The 26,303-nt window shown below is 48.4% G+C and overlaps 14 protein-coding genes across 14 annotated transcripts; 7 read left to right on the top strand and 7 right to left on the bottom strand.

Moving 5' to 3' along the window:
• Positions 1–125: 125 nt before the first annotated feature.
• On the bottom strand, positions 126–689 carry Bathy06g02420 (unknown protein; the record flags this gene model as incomplete). The annotated part of the gene is made up of 1 exon (XM_007512330.1): positions 126–689. The coding sequence occupies one exon, from the start codon at positions 687–689 to the stop codon at positions 126–128; it is 564 nt and encodes a 187-aa protein (XP_007512392.1).
• Positions 690–840: 151 nt separating this feature from the next.
• Positions 841–2,733, top strand: Bathy06g02410 (predicted protein; the record flags this gene model as incomplete). Its single annotated transcript, XM_007512643.1, has 1 exon — positions 841–2,733. One exon carries the CDS (start codon positions 841–843, stop codon positions 2,731–2,733), a length of 1,893 nt encoding a protein of 630 aa, XP_007512705.1.
• Positions 2,734–3,004: 271 nt separating this feature from the next.
• Bathy06g02400 (conserved unknown protein) lies at positions 3,005–7,174 on the top strand (the record flags this gene model as incomplete). Its single annotated transcript, XM_007512402.1, has 1 exon — positions 3,005–7,174. The coding sequence occupies one exon, from the start codon at positions 3,005–3,007 to the stop codon at positions 7,172–7,174; it is 4,170 nt and encodes a 1,389-aa protein (XP_007512464.1).
• A 256-nt stretch (positions 7,175–7,430) lies between these two features.
• Bathy06g02390 (unknown protein) lies at positions 7,431–8,349 on the top strand (the record flags this gene model as incomplete). Its single annotated transcript, XM_007512372.1, has 2 exons — positions 7,431–8,102; positions 8,260–8,349. 2 exons carry the CDS (start codon positions 7,431–7,433, stop codon positions 8,347–8,349), a joined length of 762 nt encoding a protein of 253 aa, XP_007512434.1.
• A 270-nt stretch (positions 8,350–8,619) lies between these two features.
• On the bottom strand, positions 8,620–10,281 carry Bathy06g02380 (predicted protein; the record flags this gene model as incomplete). The annotated part of the gene is made up of 1 exon (XM_007512320.1): positions 8,620–10,281. The coding sequence occupies one exon, from the start codon at positions 10,279–10,281 to the stop codon at positions 8,620–8,622; it is 1,662 nt and encodes a 553-aa protein (XP_007512382.1).
• A 161-nt stretch (positions 10,282–10,442) lies between these two features.
• Bathy06g02370 (sialyltransferase-like protein) lies at positions 10,443–11,732 on the top strand (the record flags this gene model as incomplete). Its single annotated transcript, XM_007512444.1, has 1 exon — positions 10,443–11,732. The coding sequence occupies one exon, from the start codon at positions 10,443–10,445 to the stop codon at positions 11,730–11,732; it is 1,290 nt and encodes a 429-aa protein (XP_007512506.1).
• A 98-nt stretch (positions 11,733–11,830) lies between these two features.
• Positions 11,831–13,069, bottom strand: Bathy06g02360 (predicted protein; the record flags this gene model as incomplete). The annotated part of the gene is made up of 1 exon (XM_007512521.1): positions 11,831–13,069. The coding sequence occupies one exon, from the start codon at positions 13,067–13,069 to the stop codon at positions 11,831–11,833; it is 1,239 nt and encodes a 412-aa protein (XP_007512583.1).
• Positions 13,070–13,321: 252 nt separating this feature from the next.
• On the top strand, positions 13,322–14,359 carry Bathy06g02350 (fructose-bisphosphate aldolase; the record flags this gene model as incomplete). Its single annotated transcript, XM_007512371.1, has 1 exon — positions 13,322–14,359. One exon carries the CDS (start codon positions 13,322–13,324, stop codon positions 14,357–14,359), a length of 1,038 nt encoding a protein of 345 aa, XP_007512433.1.
• Positions 14,360–14,718: 359 nt separating this feature from the next.
• On the top strand, positions 14,719–17,607 carry Bathy06g02340 (unknown protein; the record flags this gene model as incomplete). Its single annotated transcript, XM_007512783.1, has 1 exon — positions 14,719–17,607. The coding sequence occupies one exon, from the start codon at positions 14,719–14,721 to the stop codon at positions 17,605–17,607; it is 2,889 nt and encodes a 962-aa protein (XP_007512845.1).
• Positions 17,608–17,849: 242 nt separating this feature from the next.
• Bathy06g02330 (unknown protein) lies at positions 17,850–19,055 on the bottom strand (the record flags this gene model as incomplete). Its single annotated transcript, XM_007512430.1, has 1 exon — positions 17,850–19,055. The coding sequence occupies one exon, from the start codon at positions 19,053–19,055 to the stop codon at positions 17,850–17,852; it is 1,206 nt and encodes a 401-aa protein (XP_007512492.1).
• Positions 19,056–19,341: 286 nt separating this feature from the next.
• Positions 19,342–21,351, bottom strand: Bathy06g02320 (unnamed protein product; the record flags this gene model as incomplete). Its single annotated transcript, XM_007512368.1, has 1 exon — positions 19,342–21,351. The coding sequence occupies one exon, from the start codon at positions 21,349–21,351 to the stop codon at positions 19,342–19,344; it is 2,010 nt and encodes a 669-aa protein (XP_007512430.1).
• A 328-nt stretch (positions 21,352–21,679) lies between these two features.
• Bathy06g02310 (thioredoxin) lies at positions 21,680–22,318 on the bottom strand (the record flags this gene model as incomplete). Its single annotated transcript, XM_007512408.1, has 1 exon — positions 21,680–22,318. The coding sequence occupies one exon, from the start codon at positions 22,316–22,318 to the stop codon at positions 21,680–21,682; it is 639 nt and encodes a 212-aa protein (XP_007512470.1).
• Positions 22,319–22,507: 189 nt separating this feature from the next.
• Bathy06g02300 (predicted protein) lies at positions 22,508–24,318 on the top strand (the record flags this gene model as incomplete). Its single annotated transcript, XM_007512544.1, has 2 exons — positions 22,508–22,585; positions 22,948–24,318. 2 exons carry the CDS (start codon positions 22,508–22,510, stop codon positions 24,316–24,318), a joined length of 1,449 nt encoding a protein of 482 aa, XP_007512606.1.
• Positions 24,319–24,614: 296 nt separating this feature from the next.
• Positions 24,615–26,288, bottom strand: Bathy06g02290 (predicted protein; the record flags this gene model as incomplete). The annotated part of the gene is made up of 1 exon (XM_007512762.1): positions 24,615–26,288. One exon carries the CDS (start codon positions 26,286–26,288, stop codon positions 24,615–24,617), a length of 1,674 nt encoding a protein of 557 aa, XP_007512824.1.
• Positions 26,289–26,303: the final 15 nt, after the last annotated feature.

Below are 26,303 nucleotides of genomic sequence, written 5' to 3'. Positions count from 1 at the left end.
ACCAATAACTACTTACATTGTAGAAGTATTTTGTGTACTTTCAACTTTCTTTCTTTCTAAGAGCTATAAACTATGCGCGCATCGTTTTTCACACGTAAAACCATCGCGCGACGACACTTCCTTCCCTAATCTTTCGCGTTGCGCGTCTTCTCCACGAACGTCTCCACCAAACCTCTAATTTTCTTTTTCGCGTGTTCGTCCAGCCACAGTTTCACGCTCTCTTCCTCGTCTTTCACCTGTAACTCTTTGCTCATCACTTTCTCGCACGTTTTTTTGCATATCGTTTTGTATTCCTCTTTCGAGATGTCTTTGTTCTCGTAAAACGGTTGGAGGTGTTTCTTGACGACTTCGAGAATCGCAATCTTCATGTTCGGCCGAGAAGGATATTGCGTGTGTTGAACGATGCGCTTGTTCTCCTCCTCCTCTTCCGTGGTCGTCCTTTTCCTCTTCTTTTCTTCGCTCTCCTTCGCTCTCTTCGCTTGTAAAAGCATCTCCCCTTTGGTAAATTCATAAAAGACGAATCCAACTGGATTTCTCCCCGCACATAAGAAATCAAATCCGTTCTTTTCGACCGCTTCTCTCGCGATTTGTTCTTTCTCCGCGCCAAATTTCACCGAATATTCGGACACTTTTACGATGTTTTCGAGTTCTGCTCGTGATTCAGGTTTGATTGGAAGTGTTTGTGACATTCTTCTTTCAGCGCGCTTTCCTAACGGTTTTTTATCGAGTGTTTTGCCGCTTCGGGAAAAGGTACATCTTCACTCTAAAACGCGCTTTATTGCGGAGAACAGGAAAGAGCAGAGAGCTTTCAAAACGCGTCGTAAAGAGAGGATACAGAAAATGATGCTTTCAACGACGAGCAGCGCAAGTGGCGGGATTTCTCTCCCTCGCGCGTCGACGATAAAGCGTAAAACGCCTCTCATCATCACGCAAAGAAGCGGAAGAGTCGCGAAACGACGTCACCGTTCCTTCAACAACGCGTTGAAGACGACGGAAGACGAAGACGCTTTTCTGAAGAAGCAGACGACAAGAAAAGATGACGACGGTGGTGATGCTTTCTTCTTTTCGAGAGAAAAAGGAATCGAGACGAAAGCGACGGCGATGTGTTTGAGCGCGCTGATGGTGATGATGTCGTTTCCGAATGCCTCCTTTGACGCCGTGGAGGCGATGGAAATATCTTCAAACAAAGAGACGACGACAAGAACAACAACACTAAGAACGACGACGAACAGAGAAAAAGGAACACAAGATAAACTATTCGACGATTTCGTTTTGCCTCCTCCTTCTTTGTCTTCTTCTTTGTCTTCTTCGGATGATGACGCGGGAAGGACTACGAACGCGACGACGAGGAACGCGGGGACGATGCTGTTATCGAGCGAGGACGAAGAGGACGAAGATTTGAACGCGCAGCTCGCCGAGGCCATACGGAAAGGCGACGCGTCGAAGATTGCGGACATCGGCGTAAAGTTGAAAGAGAAGGAGGACAGAGAGAAACAAAAGTTAATCGAGCCGAATTACGTGACGAAAGTGCAAAAAGCGGCGCCGTTGAAAGACGAGGAGAAGTCGGTGGTGGATTTGTTCACGAAATCAAAGTCCGCGGTGGTTTTTATAACCAATGTCGCGGTACGGAGAGACGCGTTTACGTTGAGTTTGACCGAGCAGCCGCAAGGCGCCGGGTCCGGGATCATTTGGGACGACGAAGGGCACGTGGTGACTAATTATCACGTCATTCGGAACGCGAACGAGTTGAAAGTGCAGTTTAGTTTACAAAACAATCGCGGGCCAAATAGCAAAGGGAAAATAAACGACGTTTTGGACGCGTGCGACGCCGTGGTTGTCGGTTTCGACGACGATAAAGATATCGCGGTTTTGAAATTGATGGACGAAAGTTGTTACACGAATAAAGCGAGAGCGTTACCGATCGGATCCTCGAGTAGTTTACAGGTTGGTCAAAAAGTCTTCGCGATTGGAAATCCGTTCGGTTTAGACCACACGTTGACGACTGGCGTCGTGTCCGGGTTATCGAGACAGATTCAAAGCGGGAACACGGGAAGACCGATCGATGGAATCATTCAAACCGATGCGGCTATTAACCCAGGGAATAGTGGTGGTCCTCTGTTAAACTCTTCCGGACAACTCATCGGATTAAACACCGCCATTTATAGCGCTTCCGGTACCTCCTCCGGCGTCGGTTTCGCGTTACCCGTGGACATGGTCACCGGCATCGTCGACCAAATCATCCGTTTTGGCAGAGTCACTCGGCCAATCATCGGCGTGTCCTTTGCCCCGGATGAAATCGCCGAACAGTTAGGTTTAGGAGGCGTGTTAGTGCTGGACGCAAGAGAGGGCGGCCCGGCCGAAAGAGCCGGCATCCGAAGCACGAAACGCGACGACTCTGGTCGTTTACTCCTCGGCGACGTCATCGTTGGCATCGACGACGAGAAAATCGAAGACTCCTACGACCTCTACAGAGCCTTAGACACCCACGTCGTCGGCGATTCGGTTAAAGTCTCCGTCTTTCGCGACACCGACCGAAAAGTCCTCGATTTTCTCGTCAAGTTGGACGACATCAAAGACATGAAACCGCCGTCGACGAACCGAAAAATCATCCGCCCGAACGGTCGCTCGCCGTCCTCCTCCTCCCCGTCGCCCGGTGACGACAGTAGCAATAGTAGTAGTAGTAAAGGGTTAAGAGGTCGGTTCGAGCCTTTGACGCCGCCGACGACGCGCTAAAAAGTAGTAACTGTCCGCTAAAAGTAATACATACTCATTAGTACTAGTATGTAGTTCAATTTGTCTAAAGAAATGTCACAAAACTTCTCTCTCTTTCTTTTCGAAGTTTGCGCTTTGTTTTTTACTTCTAGTTTTAGAGGGGAAAAGAAGAAAAAAGGACTATTTGACAATCAATCCGAGTCAGATAGTTCCGCACTTTCTCTCTTTAAGTAATAATATAATAACACGTGCACACCATCTTTATTTATTGCGAGAAGAATCGAGAAAAAAGATGCGTTTTCGGAACTCTGTTCAGCCTTTTCTTTCGCTTCTAATCGCCGCGTTCTTCATCGGTGTTGCACTGGCCGGGAAAACGTACGAGAATTACGAAAAGGCGGAAAAGATATTTATTTCAGAAATTGATTCCCGTGGGAACTGTTTCGATGTTGGGTCGAGGTATTTCGAGGTATTCAACGGCAATGAATTCGCGTACGATGTCGCCAAATGGTCTCTGGTCGGCGTAGACGTCAGCGCGGGAGAATCGGAGACGGTGTTCACGTTTGGCGATTTCAGCAAACCTGTGTACCCAGGGGAGACTCGTTTGATTGGAACGAGTGAAGGGTGCGGCGATTTTTACCACGCCGAACCGCCGAGAGAGGATGCCATTACGTCGGGAAGAAATTACAAATTATTGGATGAAAAAGGAGAAGTAATCGACGAAACAGGAATCGTTCCGGAGGCGACAGACGCGACGCACACCTGGCAACGGATGAAAATTTGGGATGGTGAACCAAAGGTAAAGTTTAAAGTCACGGAGTTCAGCGACTCCTTCGGATTTTACCCGGCGACAGCGGGACGGTTCAATTCTCAAAATACCATCGTGTTGAACGAATTTTCAACCAGAACGAGCGATGGATACTGTGGCGGAAGCGGTGATTTTGTTGAGATCGCCAACGCGGGAGCCGTGACTGTGGATATATCTGGATACGGAATTGCCGAAAAAGATGCGGACTTCGACGATGATAAGTTATACGCGTTCCCCGCTGGTTCTAGCCTAGCGGCTGGTGCAAGAATCACAGTTTGTGCGAAAAACGACACGCACGACGGCTTGGATTTCGGTTTGAGTCTCGAAGAAGGCGTGACGTTGTACGATTCGAACGGATTCGTCATAGACACCTTTTTTGCCTCAGATCACAGCCAGCACGTAGATGGACGGAGCATCCAGAGAGTTCCGGACATCGCCGGTCGCCTGGCGGTGGCCACTCCAAGCACACCGAATCAGCCTAACTTTGTTCAATCGATTCTATCTGAACCATCTAATGAAGTACCAGAGCTGTCTGGTTCGTCTTCGCAATATTGCTGCTTCCACATTCGGACTCTTGGAATGCATCCTTCTTTTTTGTCGAACGCAGATATGACAAAGGAGGATTACTCAGTAATGCATCTGGTTAACGAACCGGTTACGCTGAATATTCGAATTCCGGTCGCTATTCCTACCAGCGCAGGTTCCGGCTTTGCGGACAACGCACTTTTCGATTTCAAACTGGTTTCCTATGAAGACGCGTATGAAATACCGATCCCGCAAAGCACGTGGAATCCAAACCTTTACGAAGACAACGCCGTTCGGTTCTTACCCGGTATGACGGAAGTTAACATCACTGTCGTACCGAAACGAATGACGAAAGAGACTGCCGTTACTGATACGCCATCCAGTACCAAAGACTACAATCCATCCGATCGCCTCTGGTTAGAAGCTGATTTAGATGGAGGGGGGGTGGCGGGTGAAGACACCTGGAACACGTATCAGGTTTGGAGATACGGAGGAGAAGCTTCGAAAAGTAGCGATATGGCGAGGTGGAGCCATAAACCTTTTGAGTTGAAGGTACGCAAGAAAAAGTTATATCAACCGACCATCGTGGGTTCAACCAGTGTTATACCGAATACCATTGACCAGATGGTAACTTACATCGTAGCAATAAACACTGAAGGCCTACCTTCGAACAGATCTCTTGGAATCGCAGAAACTGTTACCGTGAACGCCACGACGGGAGAAACTTTTTCAGAGTGGAATACTGAAACAACCAAAGTCCAGCTCGATCTCGTGGGAACGGGATTGGTGTTTGGAACACTTACAGGCAGCACGACTGATCAATTGACGCTGTCGTCTACATCGACAACCTCCGAATATCGAGTGTATGCTACGGAGTTAGGGACCATTCCATTCAACGCGTGGTTAAAACTGGGCACAACGGGCTTCGAGGAATACACGCTCGATCCTGATCTATCGACAAGCGACGTGTCCGTTTTTGTTCGGTGTCAAAACAACTTTTTCCCCGTGTTTGAGCTTGCGCGATCGACGTGTCAGCCTTGTCCGATGGGGACGAACACTCTCTCCAACTCGTCGGCTACAAACGAAATGGATTGTGTTTGCTCATCGGGAATGGTAGATCTTAGACGACCTGGCATGCTTCCCGATCACGTCACTTTCCTTGCGTCGGCATCACTGTCTCCGTGCGTGGACGCTATGGCTTATTGTGATAATCCGTATGGTCACACGATAAAGGAATGTGTAACTTTCGATGACGGGAAGCCTGTCGCTATCAATCCCGATTGGTACCGATGGAATTTCGAGAATTGGACCTGGATTCGAAACGATGGACGTCAAGATGAACTAATAATATCCACTAAAGATCAAATAAACCAATTTCTGACGCCATATTTAACTGCGAAGAGTTGCGAAGAAGATGATATTTGTATTTTAAATGCCACGGGAACTGAAGGCAACGGTTGTGATGACGGTGCCTACGGTCCGCTATGTGGATCGTGCAAAGCTGGATATTTCTGGAATCAAGATAATTTAGTTTGCGATAAGTGCAAGAGAGGGAGGGTAAGCGGTCAAGTTTCGACCGAACTGATCATAGTTTCAGCTATCTTTTTAACACTTCTCGGGTTGATGTTGTATACTTTCATACCGGTTCAGGAAAAAATGGAAGATCTCGACGAATTCCGCAGAACTGTTCGAAGGGAATACCGAACGCGTTTTGATATATTCAAAGAAGACGTCAGAACGGGAGAAAAGAGGTTGAATTACATCCCTCGCCAAACTTCTCTGAAGGAAAGGCTTGAATCCGGCCCGAAATTACCCAACACGTGGAGATATAAAATTGGCAGTAGGTGCTGGGAATTGGAGGATTCCTGTCGCACGAAAGTGAAAATTCTGGTTGGATTTTGCCAAATTTTGGTGTTATGGCCCAAACAGATTCTCTCCGTACGTTGGCCAGACGTTTTTGTCGAAATGACGGAGACTTTGAAGCTTTTCAGTCTGGATTTTCGATTACTCCCTCTTGATTGTTTGTTTCGTCGGGACTTCTACTCAAAATTTATTGTCGCTACGTGCTCTCCGCTCATTCTTCTCGGTGGCGTTTGGCTTGGTTTCTTTCTTCGCGGTTTCTGGATAAGGAACGTCCGAAGAATGATGGGTTATGCTACTAAAATATCGCTGCTGATGGCATTCCTTGTATATCCGTCTCTGTCCGGCATCGTGTTGCAATTCTTTTCGTGCAAAGATGTTGGATTGGGAAACGAATTCATGAGATACTCGATTCAAACGAGCTGTGAGACTGAAAAATATGACAAATTCTTACCGGCGGCGTGGATATTCGTGTTCGCCTTTCCTATCGGGATACCGTTGGCCTTTTTTTTCCTCATTTATAGAGGTACAAGAGATGCCGTGCGCGCGCACGACAACAAAACGTATTTTCTCGAGCATCAAGATTCGATTCTACGTAATCGGCAGTTATACGGGTGGATTTATCGAGATTACAAAGCCGAATACTGGATGTGGGAGATTATTGACATGGTGAAGAAATTCTTACTTGGATGTGCTGTGATCTTCGTCGACCCTGGTTCCGACACGCAATTATATGTCGCTATTTTCATCGCCACTGGGTTTCTCTTGCTTTTGGCAGTCGTAAATCCTTACGAAAAGGTCCAGGATAACATCTGCGCGCAGTTATCGCACTTCTCCTTGGCCGCAATCGCGACATTCGCCCTCATGATAAAAAACGAAGTCTGCGAAAAAGACGGTTGGAAATGTGAAATCGTGGACTGGTCCATGCTATTTATGGTCCTTTTCGTTCTGTTTGCTTCGATCGGACTCGCAGTGAGCGAGGCGCTTTACCAAAGACGATCGAAAGCGGATTTCATCCGATACGACGCTGATCTCTCGGGCGATTTGGATCGAAACGAAATCAAACAGCTCCTCACGGATCTTCGCATCGATAACTCTGACGAGAACATATCAAAAATATTCGCCAGGTTCGACAAAGATCACAGCGATTCCATCGACTTTGAAGAGTTCATCGAGTGCGGCGTCTGGCTCCACGGCTTAACTCGAAAGAAAGACTCCGCTCGAGGCGTATTTCGTTCTCTCAAGAAAACGATGACTTTCAGAAACCCATAATAAAGTATAAAATAATAAATAAATACTAGGTTGTACATATAACGGTACATGTACGGGACCATGGTCGTCATCTAAGTAGTACATGTATGGGACCATGGTCGTCATCTAAGTAGTACCGCGTAAAAAGTAATACAGTTTTTCTCCATCTATTTTAGGGTAGCAAATCAAATTTTTGTGGAGCCCATACGACGTGTCACCTTCTCCGAGTTCTGAGTGTTCACCTCTTCGAAAAAGCGCTCACAAATTGGTGTCTCAAATGATGATTGAACAGCGCGCCTCCGCGCATCATCAGGAGACGACGACGCAGAACTCTCTCTCGGAGACGCAATCGAACAACGAGAACAATAATCCCATATCTTCGGATTTTCTTTCGTCGCCGATTAAGAAGCGGCCGATTTATAACAGTGCGACGAATGGAATGGTTGTTGCGTCCAATGCAGAGGCCACGCCGACGGGTGCCACGTTGCAAAAACATCCGAACCAAACGACGACGACGGCTGTGATGACGAACGGGGACGACGCGCGCGCGGTGCAACCATCGTCGTCGGAAACGGCAAAACAACAACAACAACAAATACAACAACAGCAAATGCAAAAGATATGTTCTCGATGCGCGTGCCTCGCCTCGTGCGCGTGGCACAAATCCAAAACAACACCGAACGCCTCCTTGTGCGAGACGTGTTACCGCGTGGAAGCGTTAGAGTTGGTCGATAAAAAATGCCACTCGTGCGAAACGACGAAAACGAGTCGGCAGTGGTACAAGTCGAAAATCACCGTCGGCGACTTGTGCAAGAGGTGCTATCGAATCGAACTGGTCGCGTTGCAACACAAGACGTGCATCGCGTGCTCGAGCAAAACGACCAGTGGACACTGGTATAAGAGTAAACTCTTACCGGACGGGGATTTGTGTAATAATTGTTACGGGAAGGTGAGTTTCGCGTCGTCGGAGTTTCTCGTGTTTCCTTTTCGAGCTTTTCGCGCGGCGTTTTTTTTCCCTCTCTCTCCCTTTTAATTTGTAAAGCACTGACCACTCAAAACTTTAACCGAACGAATCGCAACAACAACAACAACAACTTTAACAACAGGAATACAAACTTATGAAGAAGAAAATGGCGGAGATGAAAGCGTTGGAGGAGCTCGCCAAAAAGAAGGAACAGGAAGAGAAGGGTGGTTGATTTTCTTTTTCTTTTTTTTGAGCACCTTTTTTGCTCGGTTTCTTTCCGAAAAAAAGGGGTGCTCAAGAGTGCTCGACGAGAGAACTAGAAGTCAAAGCATAGAACTAGAAGTCAAACAAACGCGCGCGAGAAGAGAGAGAGAGAGAGAGAGAGAGAGAGAGAAAACAACAACAGAACGTGATTACGCACGTGTGTACAATTATAATTTTTTCAAATGTATACTTACCGAAAAAAGTACGAGAACCACAACGTATCTAAATATTTTGCTCATCACAATCTCGGCGTGGCGCCGCTAAGGAATATCTTCCCCGTGATACCAAACTTACCGGCGACGAAAAATGCCAAGTCGCGAAAGAGACTCACCGGTCCTTTTCCAGTTTCCAAGGCGCCGACGAATCTCGAGGCGTTCATGATAGCTTCAGTCGGAGGTCTTCGCGTGTTCGAATACGATTGCAACGCCTCGTTCACTTTGCTCGGATTTTTTATATCTGCCCCGCACGTCGCCAAACACTTCGCTAAAACGTACGCGTCTTGCATCGCTTGGTTGGCGCCTTGACCTAAGAACGGTGGCATGGCGTGCGCGGCGTCGCCAACCAACACGATTTTTCCGTTCGAAGAGCTCCAACTGTCCAGAGGTTCGTGGAAGAAGACGCCGATTTCGAAAAACCGTTCGCATCGCAAGCAAAGACGTAAGACGTCCGCGGGCATGTTCGCTTTCATCATCTTGTTGTGCGCGTACTCTTTCGTCACCGACGAGTTGGCACGCCAGGACGGGTTACTGTTGGCGCTCCCTAACGGTTCGTTCGAGCAAAAGGCTAAGTTATGCCTTTTCTTGTTCTCCCCGCCACCGGTGAACACTAACGAATACGCGCCGTCGCCGAACCATTGGTGCGCGGTGGTTCGATCGCTCAATTCTCGGATTAAATCTTCCGGTTTATCGTCCACCCCAGTCACGCCGAATAAAATTTTAATCCCAGAGTATATCGGTTCTTTCCTACCACTAGTACTACTACCGCCGCTCCTACTGCTGTTGCCGCTGCCGCTGCTACTACCATCACCGCTACTTGCATTACTTTCCACCACGCACTTCCTCGCCAACGAGTCAATGCCGTCCGCGCCTACGATCAAATCAAACTTTCTCGTCTCGGTCGTCGTCCCGTCTCTCCTCCTCAACTCGACTTCACCCGACTCGGCGTCGACGCCGAGAACCTCGCACCCGAGCACAACCTCGCACGTCTCCTCGTTCAAACTCTCCCGCAAACTCTGACTCAAATCCGCTCTCATGACCGTCCCGGCCATAACTTCTCCACTCTTTTCGTTCACCAACAACTCTTTCGCGTTCGTTAAAAAATCGCCTCTCACTTCCTTCTCGACGTCCACCTCGAACAAGCGCGTTCGAGCGATATCGCACCGTCTCGACAAGACCGCTCTTAACGCGTTCGCGTTTTTCGAAAACACCTCCTCGTACACCCCTAACTTTTCCAGAACGGCCGCGCCGCCGTTGATGTTAAACCCGCCGCCTACGTTCCCGTCCAAAGCGTTCGGGTTCTTATCCAACACGGTTATTTTCAGCCTCGAAAGCGTCGGTTTCTTTGTCGTATCTAAAGGCGACGATAACATTTTTTGCATCGCGAGCGCGGTGGTTAATCCCGCCGGTCCCGCGCCTAACACGCACACGGAATACACATCATCATCGTCCTCGTTGTTTTTATTATTGCGTTCGTGCTCTTTTTCTTTCTCGTCGTCGTTATTATCGTCATCGTCAGTGCTCTCCCTCGCGCGCGGTACCCTTCTTTGTCTTCGTTTCCCCAAATGACGTTGATGCCGCTGCTGCTGATGACGACGTTTTGAGGAGAAAATTCGAGAAGAAGAAGAAGAACAACAACGACGCGAAGAAGAAGAAGAAGAAGAAGAGAGCAGCGAACGGGACATCGTCGTCGTTCTTTTTCTCGCGGGAAGAAGCGGCGCCTCGATGTTGTTGTTGTTCTCGCGCACCCTTTTTCTAACGAAAACACGAACTTGTGATTTCGACGTTTCTCCTCAGACCAAAAGCATCATCGTCGTCTCAGAGAGAGACAGAGGGAGGGAGAGAGATGACGACGCGTCCTCGCGGTCGTCTTTCGCGCGTCCTTTTCGCGCGTCTTCTTCTTCTTCTTTTGTTTTTGTTTACCACGAACGCGTTTGCGGCGATGCGAGAAGAAGATGAAGACGACGACGCGAACAACAACAACGTGGGGTTGGAATTCGAGGTGGAGAAAGACGACGAGATGGATGTGAACGAAGACGAAGACGGAACGAAGAACGACATGGAATCGTACGCGTTACAATTGGACGATTTTACCGGGGAAATTTTGAAACCTCCACGGCAAAAGCTACGACAGGAACCGGAGTGGATGAGCGCACTCGCGAGTGTCCCTGGCAATTGTAGTAAGAAAGGAGGCAACGGAAGAGACGAAGACGAAGACGACGAGGTGTCTTTACATCGCATGCCTTTACGCTTACCGACGAATCGAATTCAGTTGAAAGACGTGTTCGTCACGAGAGAGAATTATAAACGATTAGGTTTTGGAGGGATAAAGAGGTACTACGCGCTCCCTCCGAACGCCGGGGCGATCGCGAAGAAGTACCGTTGGAAGAGGTGCGCCGTGTTGGGGAATTCGGGGACGCTTTTGGACGCGTCGTTTGGAGGCACGATTGACTCGCACGACGTCGTGTTTCGGATGAACCAGGCGCCGGTGAAAGGGTACGAGTTACACGTGGGGAAAAAGTCGACGTTTCGAGTGTTGAATTCGTTGTGGTCGCACAGGTATTCGCACGGGTACGCGCCTTGGGATCCGGGGTATCAGAACCTGCCGTTGGAGAAGGACGTAACGTTGATTTTGACGCGCGTAGACGCGACGATTTTCAACGAGATGCACGAATTTTGGAGGAAAAGGAGACCAGATATTACGCTGCTGATTTTATCGAGTAAAGTGATTAACATTATTCGACAGACGTTGGTTGATTATCGGTCGAGATTGTGCGCGGCTGGGGTAGAATCCGCCGGTGGTCCCGGTGGGAACACGCCCAGTTCTGGATGGGTTTCCGTATACGCCGCCATGCAGCTGTGCGGCAAAGTGAACGCGTACGGGTTTGGGACCAAAGTAGCTGGAGCTGGAGAAAACGGAGCGAGCAAAGAGGTTTCTTACCACTATTACACGGGCATGGCGGCGAGAAAGTTTGGCACGGACGTGCACTCGTTCGAAAGCGAGAAAATGTTGATTGAACATTTAGATCGATCGAAGAAAATCACGTTGTGCACATCCGCGGGAAGTAAGGAAGATAGCAACAAAAAGCATCGCAGAGGCTTCATGCCAGTAGACGCGCAGTGCGGGAAAGCTTAGTAATATATTTTAGGATAGTTTATATACGGTAGTCAAATCAATAGTATTCGTTCTTTACAATCATAAGAGAGGGAATTGAAGTTTTAGATGAATTCCTTTTACTTTTTCTTCTTCCCTTCTAACTCGTTCTCATCGTCGGAATCTTCGGTATCGTCCTCATCTTCGTCCTCGCCCTCGTCGTCACTTCTCACGTCTTCCGCCTCGCCTTTCGTGACGACTTTAATCGCTACTTTCAAAATTAAATAAAACCAATACGCCTGCAACGCCAAGACTATGTACAACAAAACTATGCACGACCAATACCCAATCAGTAACGCCAAATTCCTTTCCACGTTCACAAACTTTCTGCATTCGAAATGCGAGCTGTAAACGACGTAAGGATACATGACCAACCTGGTGATAAAAAACGTCACCATAAACACCCCGAACAAAACGTCCGCCATAAACTGACACCGCTTCCCGACTGTAATCGCTCTTTGCGTCGCCATCGCCCTATTATTATTACTTCTACCGCTCCTCTTTTTATTCAACTCGATCTTCCTCGCGTCCGCGACGTACTTGAACAACTTTGCCACGTGCAAAGGCACGTCCGCCGGGTCCAACAACAACATGATTATCCCCCCGACTCTCGTGAACCCGTACGCGTACGATATCCCGATCAAAAACACCGTAGAGAAGTGATGCAACAGCATCTCCCTCTTATCTTTCCTGTCGTACTCTAATCCGACTGAAATTATCTCCGCCACGTACCTCGCCACGTACAGCAAATAATACCCTCTAAAATCCGCCGACGTTCGCGAATCGCTCGTCTGATTTTTCCACCAGTTAAACGACGGCCAAAACCACGGCTGCGTCTTCACGATTCGCAAGCCGAGGAGAAAAAAACTCAGATAAATCATAGCCTCTAACGCGGATTGCGAGAACTTTTGCACCGCTTTTTTCATCATCCTCTCCTTCCTCCTCTTGGTCTTCTTCTTATTTTTCTTATCGTCCTCTTCTTCGCCCAACGAGGACGAATTTAAACACTTCCGCGCGATCGGTTCCACCAGGAACACTTTCACCGTTTTGTTCAAAACGAACAACGCCACGGACAGCACGCAGACGACTTTGACGTCCACATCGAGCGAAGGCTCGCGGAATAACATCTTCTCGTCCTTCTTCATCATAAAACGTTGGGGAGAATTCAACAAAGAAAAAAAACTCATCTTCTTCCCATCATCATCAGAAGAAGAAGAAAATAAGGCCGAACGTAAAGTTTCCACGACGATGGTTCGAGTTTCTTCCAGGACGACCGTCCCGGACGACCGCGCGGAGGAGGAGGAGGACGAGGAGGACATTTTGAGAGAGAGAGAGAGAGAGAGAGAGAGAGAGAGAGAGAGAGTTGTTGTTCTCAATTTATAAAGAAAAGTGTTGGATTTGAACTGATTTTAAAACGGATAATTTAGGGTTTATCTGTTTTAATGACCGGCGTCTTCGTTTGGAAGGAACAACACTGAGACGAGAAGAGCACACAACAACAACAACACACACTTTTAAAGCGCGCAAGCCGCACGAGCAGCAGAAGCCTTTCTTTACGAGAAGCACGGACGATGATGACAGGGTTTGATGATGCGTTGAGAGCGACGTGCGCGAAACTCGCCGAACCAGGGAAAGGCATCCTCGCGGCGGACGAATCCACCGGGACGATTGGAAAACGATTTCAATCGATCGGGGTGGAAAACGTGGAAGCGAACCGTCGGTTTTGGCGAGAGACCTTGTTTACCGCGAAGGAGGTGGAAAAGTACATCTCCGGGGTTATTTTGTTCGAGGAGACGTTATATGCGAAAAGCGAAGACGGGACGGAAACGCTGACGGAGATCTTAAGGAAGAAAGATATTGTCCCTGGGATTAAAGTGGATAAAGGGGCGACGATACCGGTCGGGAAAGACGGAGACGGAGAGACGGATACGGATGGGATGGACGGGTTAGGCGAACGGTGCGCGGCGTTCTATAAAGCCGGGGCGAGATTTGCAAAGTGGCGGGCGGTGTTGAAGATTGACGTCGAGAAGGCGTTGCCGAGCGCGGACGCGGTGGAGGCGAACGCGAAGAGTTTGGCGAAGTACGCCAAGATTTGTCAAGAGAACGGGTTAGTACCGATCGTGGAGCCGGAAATTGTGCCGGATGGTAAGCACGACGTGGAGGTGTCGAAGACGGTGACGAAGAACGTGTTGACAAAAGTCTTCGAGCATTTGAACAAAGAGAACGTGAATTTGGAGTTGATGGTTTTGAAACCGAACATGGTGACGCCGGGAAGCGGGAACGAAGAGTCGGAAAAAGACGACTTAAAAGTGGCAGAGTATACCAACGAGGTGTTGTTAGCGTGCGTGCCAGAGGCAGTGCCGGCGATTTTATTCTTGTCCGGCGGCCAATCCGAAGACGCGGCCAGTCGAAGGTTGAATTTAATGCACAAGATGCAAAAGGAGTCCGACAAAACGTTCCCGTGGACGCTTTCGTATAGTTACGGGAGAGCGTTGCAAGCGTCCGCGTTAAAAGCTTGGTCTGGAGATAACAGCAACGCCGGTAAAGCGCAAGAGGCGTTCATAGAAAAAGCGAAATCGTGTTCGTTAGCCAGTTTAGGAGAACTTTAAAGAAGAAGAAGAAGAAAAAAAAAAGAGGAGAGAACGAGAGAGAGGGAGAACGGCGAGAACTAGAGAGAAAAAGAGACACGTATCGTCCTTCATTTTTTTTAATTTATCACACACACACACACACACACATGCACACACGCGTGCACACTTTGCTCCTGCGTTACTACTCATCGCGACACCAGAGACTTTAATACTAAAGAGTAGGTCTTCGAAAAGAGGAAATTTTTAAGACGAAGAAGAGGGGTATGACAAACTTCTTTTGTCTGAAAAGTGAGCACTTTTTACTCCTCAAAAAAAAGCGCGCGATACTTATTCTTCGCTCTTCGAAACGCGCGCGACACAGACCTACGCGACCGACGATGCGCGACGCACACGTGCCTTTCTCGCACTTCTCGCCGAATACGCCTCGAAAATCACGTTTCGGTGAATGTTTTGGGTTGCAGCCGCCGCTCCTCGTGGGAGGAAGCAGTCGCCGACCGATACCGTCCTCGGCGACTCTGAAAGAAGACGAGGAAAAAAGAACAAAAAACGACGCCAAGTCCTCTCTCGCGTCGTTGCCGATAGACGTCGGCGTGATCATCGTTTCGAAATTACCGGTGAAATCGAAAGCGCACTTAACCATGCTCGAGAACAAGGAGCTAGCGAGGTGGGTCAGACAAGGCTTGTTCGAGGAGAGCTCGAAGTGCGCGAAGGAGTTATCGAAGAAAAGCGGCAAAAAGCAGCTTTTGCAAAAAGCGGTGTATTTCTCTCCTTTTCGAGAGGAAACTTCCGCGAGGGGTGTTTTCGCCGAAGCGACGGACGAGGACGTGCAACTGTACGTCAAATCGATGGCGGAGAGGTGCGAGATTTCGAAGCACATGCGAGGGAGCTTAGTCGCCGGGTTGTTGAACTCTTCCGAGTGCGGAAGGAGAGGAAAGGACCGGGTCTCGGAGATGGCGAAGCTACCGATGGGTCTGAGACGGTTGAAACAGTTGACGAAGGCGACCGAGAGAAAGTACGCGGAAGTTGCAGGTGTGGAGGAAGATGAAGAGGAAGAACGCGAAGATGGACAGGAGGAGGAAGAAGGGATTGATTTGTATGTTGAAGAAGATGACGACGAAGGGAATAACGAACTGGACGACGAGGATGAGAAAGAGTTTTCAGTTATCGAGGGCGACGCGCTCAGAAGGGAGTGCGAAAACTTACGAGCGGTTGTTGAAAAGTGGTCGCCGGAGGACATCGGCGAGACCTTAGCGATCGTGTTGGAGAAGGAGTTGCAGACGTTTCGAACGACTAAAGAGGCTAGAGACAGAACGGGAGAGGAGGAAGTGAGACGAATGCTTGAACAAGAATGCGAGAAGAGGCGAAAGAAGGAGGAAGAGACAGACGGTGCCGAAGTTGATGGAGACGAAGATCCGGACACGCGTGACGACGACCCGTTTGGGACACCGCACCAGTTTGATGCATTTCATTTCAATGCCCCAGCAGATTACGACGAGGAAATAGCTGCGTTTCAACAAGACGGCGCGTTTCAACAAGACGGCGCGTTCGAAAACGACATAGACGACAGCGACGACGAAGATACGACGAACGACGAACGACTATTCGATTGGAAAATCGCACTCGATTCCATTTGCGACGCTCGTATTTATACGTTTGTGCACTTCTGTCTCGGAACGCCAGACTTTTCGCATCTCACCGAACGTATCGATACGAAAAAACCGCATGAAACATCCGTCGCGACTGAGGAGGCTTGGAAACGCATTAAAATAGGCGTTTCAAAAATGATTCAAGTCGCCTTCAAAGAAGACATCGAAAGCGAAGAGAAAAGCAACGCGGCTTTCAAACAACAGACGGCAAACGCCACTATTACTTTGGCACGAGAAGAGAAAATCGAGCAGAGAACGTTTTGCTGTGTGGACGACGACGAAAATATTCACGAGATGGACAACGAGGACGATGAAATTGTACACGGCGATATCGTCAACGGCACCGCGAGAAGAACCAACAACAACGACAACAATAATAACGACGTTTCAATGGACACTGAAATCGACGACGACTACGATGGTGAAGACGAGAATGGATTTTTTCCTCCTACGGTAACAAATCGCGTTATCGTGGAAAAGGCCTCCGCGCTCTTAGCTTTACTCACGCAACATTGCGCGACGTTCCAGTCGGTGAACTTACTCGACATCCCAGGCAGCGCTCAAAAGAAATCCGCCACGAGTACGAAAACTACCACCAATCTGGCAGCTTTTTCGCATTTGAGTCATTTCGGCGATCGTGGGAGAGAAAATCCGTTCTTTGAATCGAACATGTTTGCCACGAAAATCGGAGGCTCGTGTATGATGCAACATCTCGACTACTCGCGAGGTGACGATGCGACGATGTATTTCGATCAGAACATTTCGATGACCTCCTTGTTTATGTTCGGGATAGAAGAGGACATCGCGTTATCGTCCAGAATAAGAAGACAGACGTTACGATCTACGGACGCATTTCGGATGGGGCTGGACGCACTGAACTCGTCGACAATGAACGATACGAGAAACGTCTTTGACGTCTATCGCGACGAGATCGTGACGCGACTCATCGAATACTGGGACGATAGCTTCGTTTTGTTTTTCATGGCAAGAAGCGCAGCTGAGGCGACAAACTCATCGACGAAGAAACGGAAGAGAATAGAAAGTGCACAGTCGATGTCGTCGTCTCGTCTCTCTGCTCGCCGGGTAAGTCAAAGACGAACCAACTCGTCGCCCGGCGTTGAAAAAGAAGAGAGAATAATCGATAACGCTTTGCGCGCGTTCAAAACGGATATGCAACAACGATTCGCTTCCTGGCTTACCAAATCTGAAGAGCAAAAACATAACAAAACTGCTCGCATCGAACGAAACAACGCGAGAAAGTTCCAAAAGCTTTCATCGGCGGTTTCAAAGCTGTTCCAACGCGGCGAGATTTTTCAGCGCGATATCAACCGAGTCACAAACTACATCGCTTCAGCCGTGAAATCCAAGGACATCTGGTCCTTGAAGAATAAAATCTTTAACGACGCAATCGAAACGTGCGCAGAAGAGATGGTAATGGTTGGTTGTGGTGACGCGTCGTGCTGCCCGCCAAAATTACACGAAGTTTTAAGAGAGAAAGTGTTGAAATTGGCCAAGATTGGCTACGCAGCGATGAGTGTCATTGTCGAACGCGAAGACGATAAGATGAACAACAAGGATCCGTCCGGGGAAATCGTTGTCCCGCACTCTTGGACGCTTTGAAGCAAGCTGAAAAATAAATATTGAAAGTATACGACGACGAAAACAAAGATCACGCGAGAAAGATGTTACTTTACGACGATACTACCAAAATGAGCGCTCGCGTATTTTTAGCGCATCGCGCGAGCGTATCAAAAAAGACGATGATATTACTACTTTTACTACTACTACTACTGCTGATACTCTCAGCACGCATTCTTTAATTTTAATATTGACTCGAATGCATCTATTACTATTCTTTTATATCACACACCACTTCTCGTTCGCGGTATTCGTAATGGCGGCAATCGATCCCTTTCTTCTTCCAAGTCAAGACGTCGTTGAAACTTTTTCTCGCTGACCACGGCGAACACGACCATTTGACAAAACAACAATGTGACGCCAATACCAGTTAGCATATACGACAACGCGGTATTCTTCGAGTCCCACTTGTTCGAAAAATCACTAACCTCGCTAGAGAAGGATACTCCTGGTGGAAGCTCGAGACGTTCTCGCAAAACTTTGTTAAACATTAAAACGGAAAACCCCTCTTGCACCTCATTCGGGTATCGTTTCCAGGCGTAAAAGAACGTATCGGGATACATAAAGGACGCCGCAATGATAGAATTGAAAAATAGCGCGACGTTGACACATATTATTTGCAATGCCAACGTAGAGAGGTACCCAGAAACTTTAATCCATGCCTCTTTTCGATCGATTAAAAATATGTCAGTGGTATACGTTTGTATGGTCGCGCAAGTGGTATACCCAACCTTCGATGGAGCTCTGTTTTGCTCGTCTTGTACGCCGGTAGTACTTTGAATACCGCGCGAACGATATTCGTCTCCAATTGGTGTAATAATGGCGTCATCTTCTTCTTCACCGCTCTTGTCGCCATCGTCGTTATCATTATCTGATGCTTCCCGAGGTGGTTCGTCAATCGCTATGGGCCTTTCAAATATCGTCACGGACAATATCGAAATCTTAACCACTCGATGGCCTTTCGTCAACGCACACGCTGCTGCGTGCCCGAACTCGTGCGTAGTGATATATAACAGTCCAGCGAACGCCGCCAACATCGCACACGCGAAAACTTTCATCGATACTTTTGCAAAGTTCGAATACTCGCTTCTCGCAAACTCGAGTTCGCGTCGTCCTCTGCTCGTGCGTTCTCTCGTTCCGTTACTCGTCGGACGGTCACTCACGGGGATTTGACGCATCAACGCGCGTCGCGGTCGTCGATAACCTCGCGGGACCTCGATCACGTCTCGCTGTTGTTGCTGCTGCTGCTGCTGCTGCTCTTCCTCGTCTTCTTCTCCTTCTTCTTCTCTTTCACCGCTTTCTCGTTGGAAAGAAACAGCCTCAACTCTGCTCATATTTCTCGCGGTATCGTCGTCGAACGTTTGCGTCGAACGAATTTGATGGTGATGGTTGACGACCCCGTGCTCGGACATAGATCGTTCCATGCTCATAGTGCGGTCGCGTGCGTAGGATTGTTCGCGTGGAATGTGCCGCCTTTTCGAAGGAGAAGGTGACGTACGGGAGAGAGTTTTTTTAATGAGATGGAATGCGCGTTGTATTTTCTCGAGATAAAAAATAGGCGTTTTTTGCAAAAGAGTTCCCGACGCCTTTTGATTAGAGTGCACACATTCAATGGCGAGTGTAATATAATAGTCTGGTGGAAAGGTTGGAAAGAGTAATAACAGGAGGGGTAAAGTAATAACAGTAAGTAACTTCAAACTCGTATTTTATATCGTATCATATCGAAGCAGTCTTTATGTAACAGTGGTATCCATCTCGACTGTTGAGTTTCCCTCCATCGAAAACATTTGAAGAGCTACACGGGGACGAGCCACCATTGCAATACGTCTGATAATTTTCACCATCTATACTTTGCGTACCTCCCCATTGATTGTTTTGGAATGTATTCGTCGATTCAACAACATAAGCGTTCCAATCCGTAATTAATCGACACTCAGGTGTATCCCAAATATCCCGAAGTACAACTTCGGCAGCTAAACACCACGCGAATGCGAAACACTTTGCCTTACATCGGTCCAGAGCTTGCTCAGCATTAGTACCGCTCGTGTGAGGGTTCAAATCGTAATAGCCTTTCGAGAATTTTATTGGGTAACTGCCATCAGATTGACGACACTCGCCTTCACCAAGATACGAGTAAGCAGTGATTAACCAAGTACTTTTAATCGTATCGCACGAACTCGCCGGACCGGAGACGGCGTCGGCACACGTGAATTTCGCTTCAAATGCAGTCGCTCCGAGAAACATGTTAGATTGCGCCGTTGTCGCTGCCGTTCCCGTCCACGAGGAAATGTCTTGGTCGAACGCAGAAGCGGAAGAAAACATATGAGACATATCAGTCACTTTTTCTGTGTTCCAATTTCCAATGTCTTGGTTGAACGCAGAAGCGGAATTAAACATATTATCCATCCATTTCACTTTTTCTGTGTTCCAACCCCCAATGTCTTGGTTGAACACAGAAGCCTGAGCAAACATTCTACTCATATCAGTCACTTGCGTTGTGTTCCAACTCCCAATGTCTTGGTTGAACGCAGAAGCGGAATAAAACATATCATACATATCATTCACTTGCGCTGTGTTCCAATTCCCAATGTTTTGGTTGAACGCAGAAGCGGAAGAAAACATTTCATTCATCTTAGTCACTTTTTCTGTGTTCCACTTCGAAATGTCGCCGTTAAAGGCGTCTTTTCCAGTAAAAGTGGAACTCATATCTTCAACCAAACTCGTGTCCCACCTCGGCATCGTCCCGTAATTATTTGTAGACGCCCACTCAGTGCATTCACCGGTGACTTCCGCACCATTTTCCTCTAAGCATTCTTCAACGAACTGTGCCCAACTTGCCGACGGAATCGGATCCACCATTCCTGGGCAGCCGCCACCGCTCCACATCTCGAACGAAGCGCCGCCCTCCAACCCTCTTGCGTTGAATCGATCCCCGGGCATGGAGAACCACGTGTCGCCAACAAACGTTTTTTTGCCGCAATCTCTCGGAAACCCCACGTCCGGGTCGTTGTAGTTACAAAACTGCCACTTGTTGGCGCTGGAGCGTAAGTCGTCTAAAGTATCGAAGAGATCAAAATCCGTGCCTAGCACGTTGTTCGTGTCCTTCCACGTGTACGTGAACAACGAATACGCGTCAAAGTTCGACGGAATATCTGTGATGCGATGATAATACGCGTGGTCTGCACCATTTCGAACGTATTTCACGAGCGGACAAAGCTGAAATGCTTCGTTGAACGCTGTTTCCCCGATATCCACCGTCACTTGCCCCCCGTCGTCGCTCAGCGCCACCGCCGTAAAAAACATCCCCGGCGCAGGAGGTGGCGACGGAGGCGTCAGTCCGAGCACTTCCGTCGTGATCGCATCGAGCTGCGCTTGCAACGCGAGAATTTTCGCCCCGACCGTGTGCGTCCCGTCCGACGCGCTCGCGTGGTTCGCGCTCCCTAAAATCAAATCTCCCTTCGTCAACGAGGTGACACTCGCTTCGAACATAATTTCCCCGACGCCTTCGTTGTTGGTGGTTCCGCTGTCGTCGTCCGTGTTGAAGTTTTTGAACGCGATCGTTTGGTTCTTGTATATCCCCAACGGCCAGGTTTCGCTCCGTACCGCCGCTCGCGCGAACAAAAACGGACAAAAGTTGTTCTCGCTCGGGAGGAGGAGAAGGAGGGAGAGGAACGCGATCGCCCGAGCGAGGATCCGTTCCGGGAAGGCGGTCGACAGGGAAGTCATTTTCTCAGCACGACGAAGAACACTTTTAAAGCGCGAGAACAACGAGAACAAAAATCAAGCACGTATTTCGAGAGAGCACTACGGTGAGATCGTCTTTACTGAAAGTCGAAACAAAGACGATTTTGAGACGGTGATGGTAGTAAGAAAAGAAGGTTTTGCGCGCGCAAAGGTGTTTGAATTGTAGGGTAAATTTGAACTGAATTTTGACCTCTTTTCTCAAAAGTGCTGGCAAATTTTAACTAGTACAAGGGGCGCGAAAAGCGCGCCGACGCGCGAGCGAGCTCTCAAAGCGAAAAACACTTTTTTGTGACCAACACCGCTCGAATCATCAGTTCATCTTTTTATCTTTGATCGTACCCGGCCCGGGCTGAGCTATTATCTTCGCGTTCTCTTTCTCTTCCTTTTCTTCCTCCTCGCTCGCTCGGCAACCTAAATCTTTCGTCAATATTCGCCGTAACTTCCCGACGTCCAAACCTTGAACTTCCTCGTCCAACTTTTCGCCGTCTTTCATGTAAAACTGAAACGTCGGCATGCACTGAATCTTCGCCGCCATGGAGGCGTCTCTCGCTTTGTCCACGTCCACGGCTAAAAACGCGCACGCGTCTCGAAACTCCCTGGACATTTTCGCAAAGATTGGCTTCATTCTTCGACAGGGTGGGCACCACGTCGCGCCGTAATCAATCGCGACCGCTTTCTCTCTCCGTTTCGCTTTTTCGATTTCTTTTTCCACCTGCTCGAGCGATTCGCACTCGACGACGAGGCCTTTATCACCTCCGTTCCGAGCGAGTTCTCGTTCGTCGCCGAAGAAGTACCGTCGAATGGCGAACAAAATGTTCCGGAAGACGAGGACGGTAATTAACGCGCGAAAGGCGTCTGGGATTGGAATGGACATCCAGTAGTTGTTTATCGCATTCAAACCGTCTCTGATTATATTAGTATTACTCGCGTCGTTATTGGATGATGACATGTTTGGTGAACGTTAAGGTGTTGATGATGATGAAGCGAAAGGAGTGATTTTGGTCGTTGGAAAATATCTCACACAACATGTTTAGGGTGTTCAACCCTATATAAATCGGGTCTCTCTTTTTCTCAGGATCCCTTTCTCCTCTCTCCATTAAAAGAAAGAACGAGTCTTGCGAGATATACACAGAACGAGATGCTGCTCTTATTCGAAACCCCGGCGGGGTACTCCTTGTTCAAAGTCAAAGACGAGGATAAGTTGAAAGATATCGATGTAAGTGTTTCAAATGTTTGTCTTCTTCTTCTTCTTCTTCTTTTGCGATGATGATGAATGTGTTTTGTTTTCCCGCCGCCAATTCATTCTTGGGGGCAATTAACGAACAGAAATTTCCTTTGCCTCTTCTCGACGCAGAGCATAAGTTTTTCTTTTTACTCCGCGACTCGTCGCGACGCGCGCGCTTCTCTCCCTCTCTCTCGTTTACGAGTGATGGCTGCTGTGTTATTAATAGCGGTAGTGTGAGAGAGAATACTATTTACTACTAAAATCGATTGTTTCCTCCTCTGTTTTGCTGACAAAAAATTCTCTCAAATTACACAAAAACTCTTCTATTTTGCGATGCGTTCGTAATAATAAAGGCACTGGCGAAATCATTTTCGAGCGCGGAATCGGCCAAGAAAGTGGTCTCGATGAAAGCGTTCGGGAAGTTTGAAAACACGACGGACGCGTTAGCGGCGGCGGCGACGATGGTGGAGTCTAAAGTCGGGAAGTCGTTGAAGACGTTTTTGAAAAAGCACGTGAAGGATGAAACGCTGGCGATTGCGGATTCTAAACTCGGGGTGGCTATTAAAGAAAAATTGGGGATCGAGTGCGTGTATTCGAACAACGTGATGGAGTTGATGCGAGGGGTGAGATCTCAATTGAATGAGTTGATTGGTGGTTTAACCGACGCGGATATCGCGCCGATGGCGTTGGGTTTGTCGCACTCTTTGTCGAGATATAAGCTGAAATTTTCTCCCGAGAAGGTGGACACGATGGTCGTGCAAGCGATTGGGTTGTTGGACGAGTTGGATAAGGAATTGAACACGTACGCGATGCGAGTGCGAGAGTGGTACGGATGGCACTTTCCGGAGTTGACGAAGATTATTTCGGATAACTACGCGTACGCAAAGGCTGCAAAATTGATGGGCGATCGCGCCAACGCGGCGAATATTGATTTTAGCGGCATCGATACCATCGACGAAGACGTGGAGAATGAGATCAAAGACGCGTCAGTAATTTCTATGGGAACGGAAATCGCGCCGACAGACTTGGATAACATTGGTCAGTTGGCGGACCAAGTGATTTCGTTGAGCGAATACCGGGCGCAGTTGTCGGAGTATTTGAAGGCGAGAATGAACGCCATCGCGCCGAATTTAACGGTGTTGGTTGGCGAATTGGTTGGCGCGAGATTGATTTCACACGCTGGTTCGTTGATCAACCTGGCGAAACAGCCAGCCTCGACGGTGCAGATTCTAGGCGCGGAGAAGGCGTTGTTCAGAGCGTTAAAAACGAAACACGATACGCCGAAATACGGTTTGATTTACCACGCGAGTTTAATCGGGCAAGCTGCGCCGAAATTTAAAGGAAAGATTTCGAGAGTTTTGGCGGCAAAGTGTTCGTTGGCGACGAGAGTGGATGCGCTCGGGGAAGAGACGGAAGCTACGATTGGTATTAACGCCAGAGCGACAGTGGAAGCGCGCTTGCGTCAGTTGGAGGGTAAAACTTTGGGCGACGCCAGCGGCGTGACGAAGATGAACAACGAGAACAAAAAGTTGGATAAAGACCGCGACGGCGCCGTTATCGCCGCCAAGAAGGCGTATAATCCAGACAAAGACGTGGTCGTGGAAGATAAGAAAGAGAAGAAGAGCAAGAAAGAAAAGAAAGAGAAGAAGGACAAGAAGAGCAAGAGAGAACGAGACAACTCGAGTAGCGACGAGAAGAAAAGTAAAAAGTCCAAGGATTCCTAATCACGTTTCATTTTACATAGAGAAAGAAAAGATGTAGAAAAGAGGGAGGGGAAAGTTTTGTACCTGTAAAATATAATATACACACGGTGCGCTCGATGGCTGACACAGCCGACACCAGTACTCAAATATGAGCGATGGTGGAAGGAAAGATGCGCGTCTACTAAGATCTTTAGAAAATTAATTTTGGAAATATACAATTCAATACTAATCGGAATTAAAAGTACAACTTTTGCTTTAAATGTACGCGTCTCTCTGTCTCTCTTATTCCTGGTTTCGCGCTGAAAACAACGTCTCTATCAATCCGCGTCCGCTTCGTCTGAAGACACGAAATCGTCCTCCTCGTTTTCGCTCTCTTCGGTTCTCGTCAACCATTTCGTACAGATGAACTTCTCGCCTTTTCTTACCGTTTGCCCTTCGTGCAGCGAGAGCGGATTTTCTCTGAACGGTTCCTCGGAGATGGAGAAAAATAAAATGGCGCGACCGAGTTTCGGGTGAATTTTAACTCCGTGTTGCTCAGATGCGACGGTTTTCTTCTTCCTTCCAAAAGGCTTGAACGCCCCGTGCTCATCGAAAGACGGTTCCAAGAAAAGCGGTTCGGCCTTTGGGAAATTCGTGCATCCACCTTCGCACTGGTCGCTCAAATAGCACATGAACGTTGCCACTCGACGAAATGATCCCGCTTTGTTGTCGAAATGACTCGTGTACTTTTCGTTCTTACCGTACCGGACGATCTGCATTGGCTCCGAACCTTTTAATTTCAGCGTATCGAACCGTCTCGTCGTCAACACCGGCGTACTGCGAATCGCATCCAACATGCGTCTTTCGATCGTTTTCACTACATCTTCTTTGCCCTTTGCACCGATGAGAAAACACGAGGAGCTCGTGCGCCCGTTGGAAAGTTTCCCATCGGTCACTCTCGATCGTTTTAAATCTTTATCCGCGAGCGTTCGCAAGAATTCGCACTCGCTTTCGTGAAGGAAGTTTTCAAAGACGAAAAGGAGAGGCGAAAGAGAGACGCAATACGCAACGATTGCGGAAGAGTTGAAGGTGTTGATATCGTCTTCATCATCGCGTTCGCTCGGGACTGAATCGAGAGAGTCAAAATCCACCTCGCATACGAGTTGAAATCTATCTTTTGTACTCGTCGTTGCTTTTTTCTTCGTGGTAGTGAGCTTCGTCGCGTTGCTCTCGGCGATGTCGCTCTTGAAAAAATCGCGCAAAACGAGACATTCGCCTTGATTCAACACCTGTCTCATGTACGCTTCGCGCAGTATGATTGATGCTCTACTCTCGTCGTTGATGCTGTTTTCACCTCTTTTCGTCGAAAACTCCAAAGACACGCGCATCGTCGCCGCAACGTCCACCGCGTTCGCCGCTTTCGAGGACGGCGGCGGGCAACATTCCAGCCTCGCCGATACCAAAGCCTTCGCCGCGCCGCCTTCTACTTCGACCGAATTTTTCAGCGCCAATCGAAACTCGCGATGCGCATCTGCGACAAAAATCGTCGATATGACCTCGCCGTCGCCATTTTGCGTCGCCTCTCGCAACTCCTTCTCCCCTACCGTCCATAGAAACCTCTTTGATTTACTCCCCGCTCTTTGCCTCTTTTTCTTTTCTTCTTCTTCTTCTTCTTCTTCTTCTTCTTCTTGGACGACGAGGGATACGTTCCCGACCACGCGCGGTGCGCTCTCGTCTCCTCCTCTTTTCTCCTCCGCTTCGTCCTGGTAAAAAAACGGCGCCCGCTCCTCTCGCGCGTTCTTGTCGTCCTCCTCCTCGTCGTCGTCGTCCTTCGAGACCACCGCGCCTTCTTTCGAAAACCAAAGAAAGTCTTTTCTCACCTCCAAAAAAGAGTTCGAGGAAGAAGGTTTCCCCGAGAACGACTTTTCCTCCTCCTCTTCCTCCTCTTCCTCTTCCTCCTCTTCTTCCTCCTCCTCTTTCTCTTTCAACAACGCCGAACACTTTTGCCCCATTATTATGTGTGTGTA

Source organism: Bathycoccus prasinos (genome assembly GCF_002220235.1).
Source record: "Bathycoccus prasinos genomic : Chromosome_6".
Lineage (NCBI taxonomy): Eukaryota > Viridiplantae > Chlorophyta > Mamiellophyceae > Mamiellales > Bathycoccaceae > Bathycoccus > Bathycoccus prasinos.
This window is presented reverse-complemented; position numbering and strand designations above follow the sequence as displayed.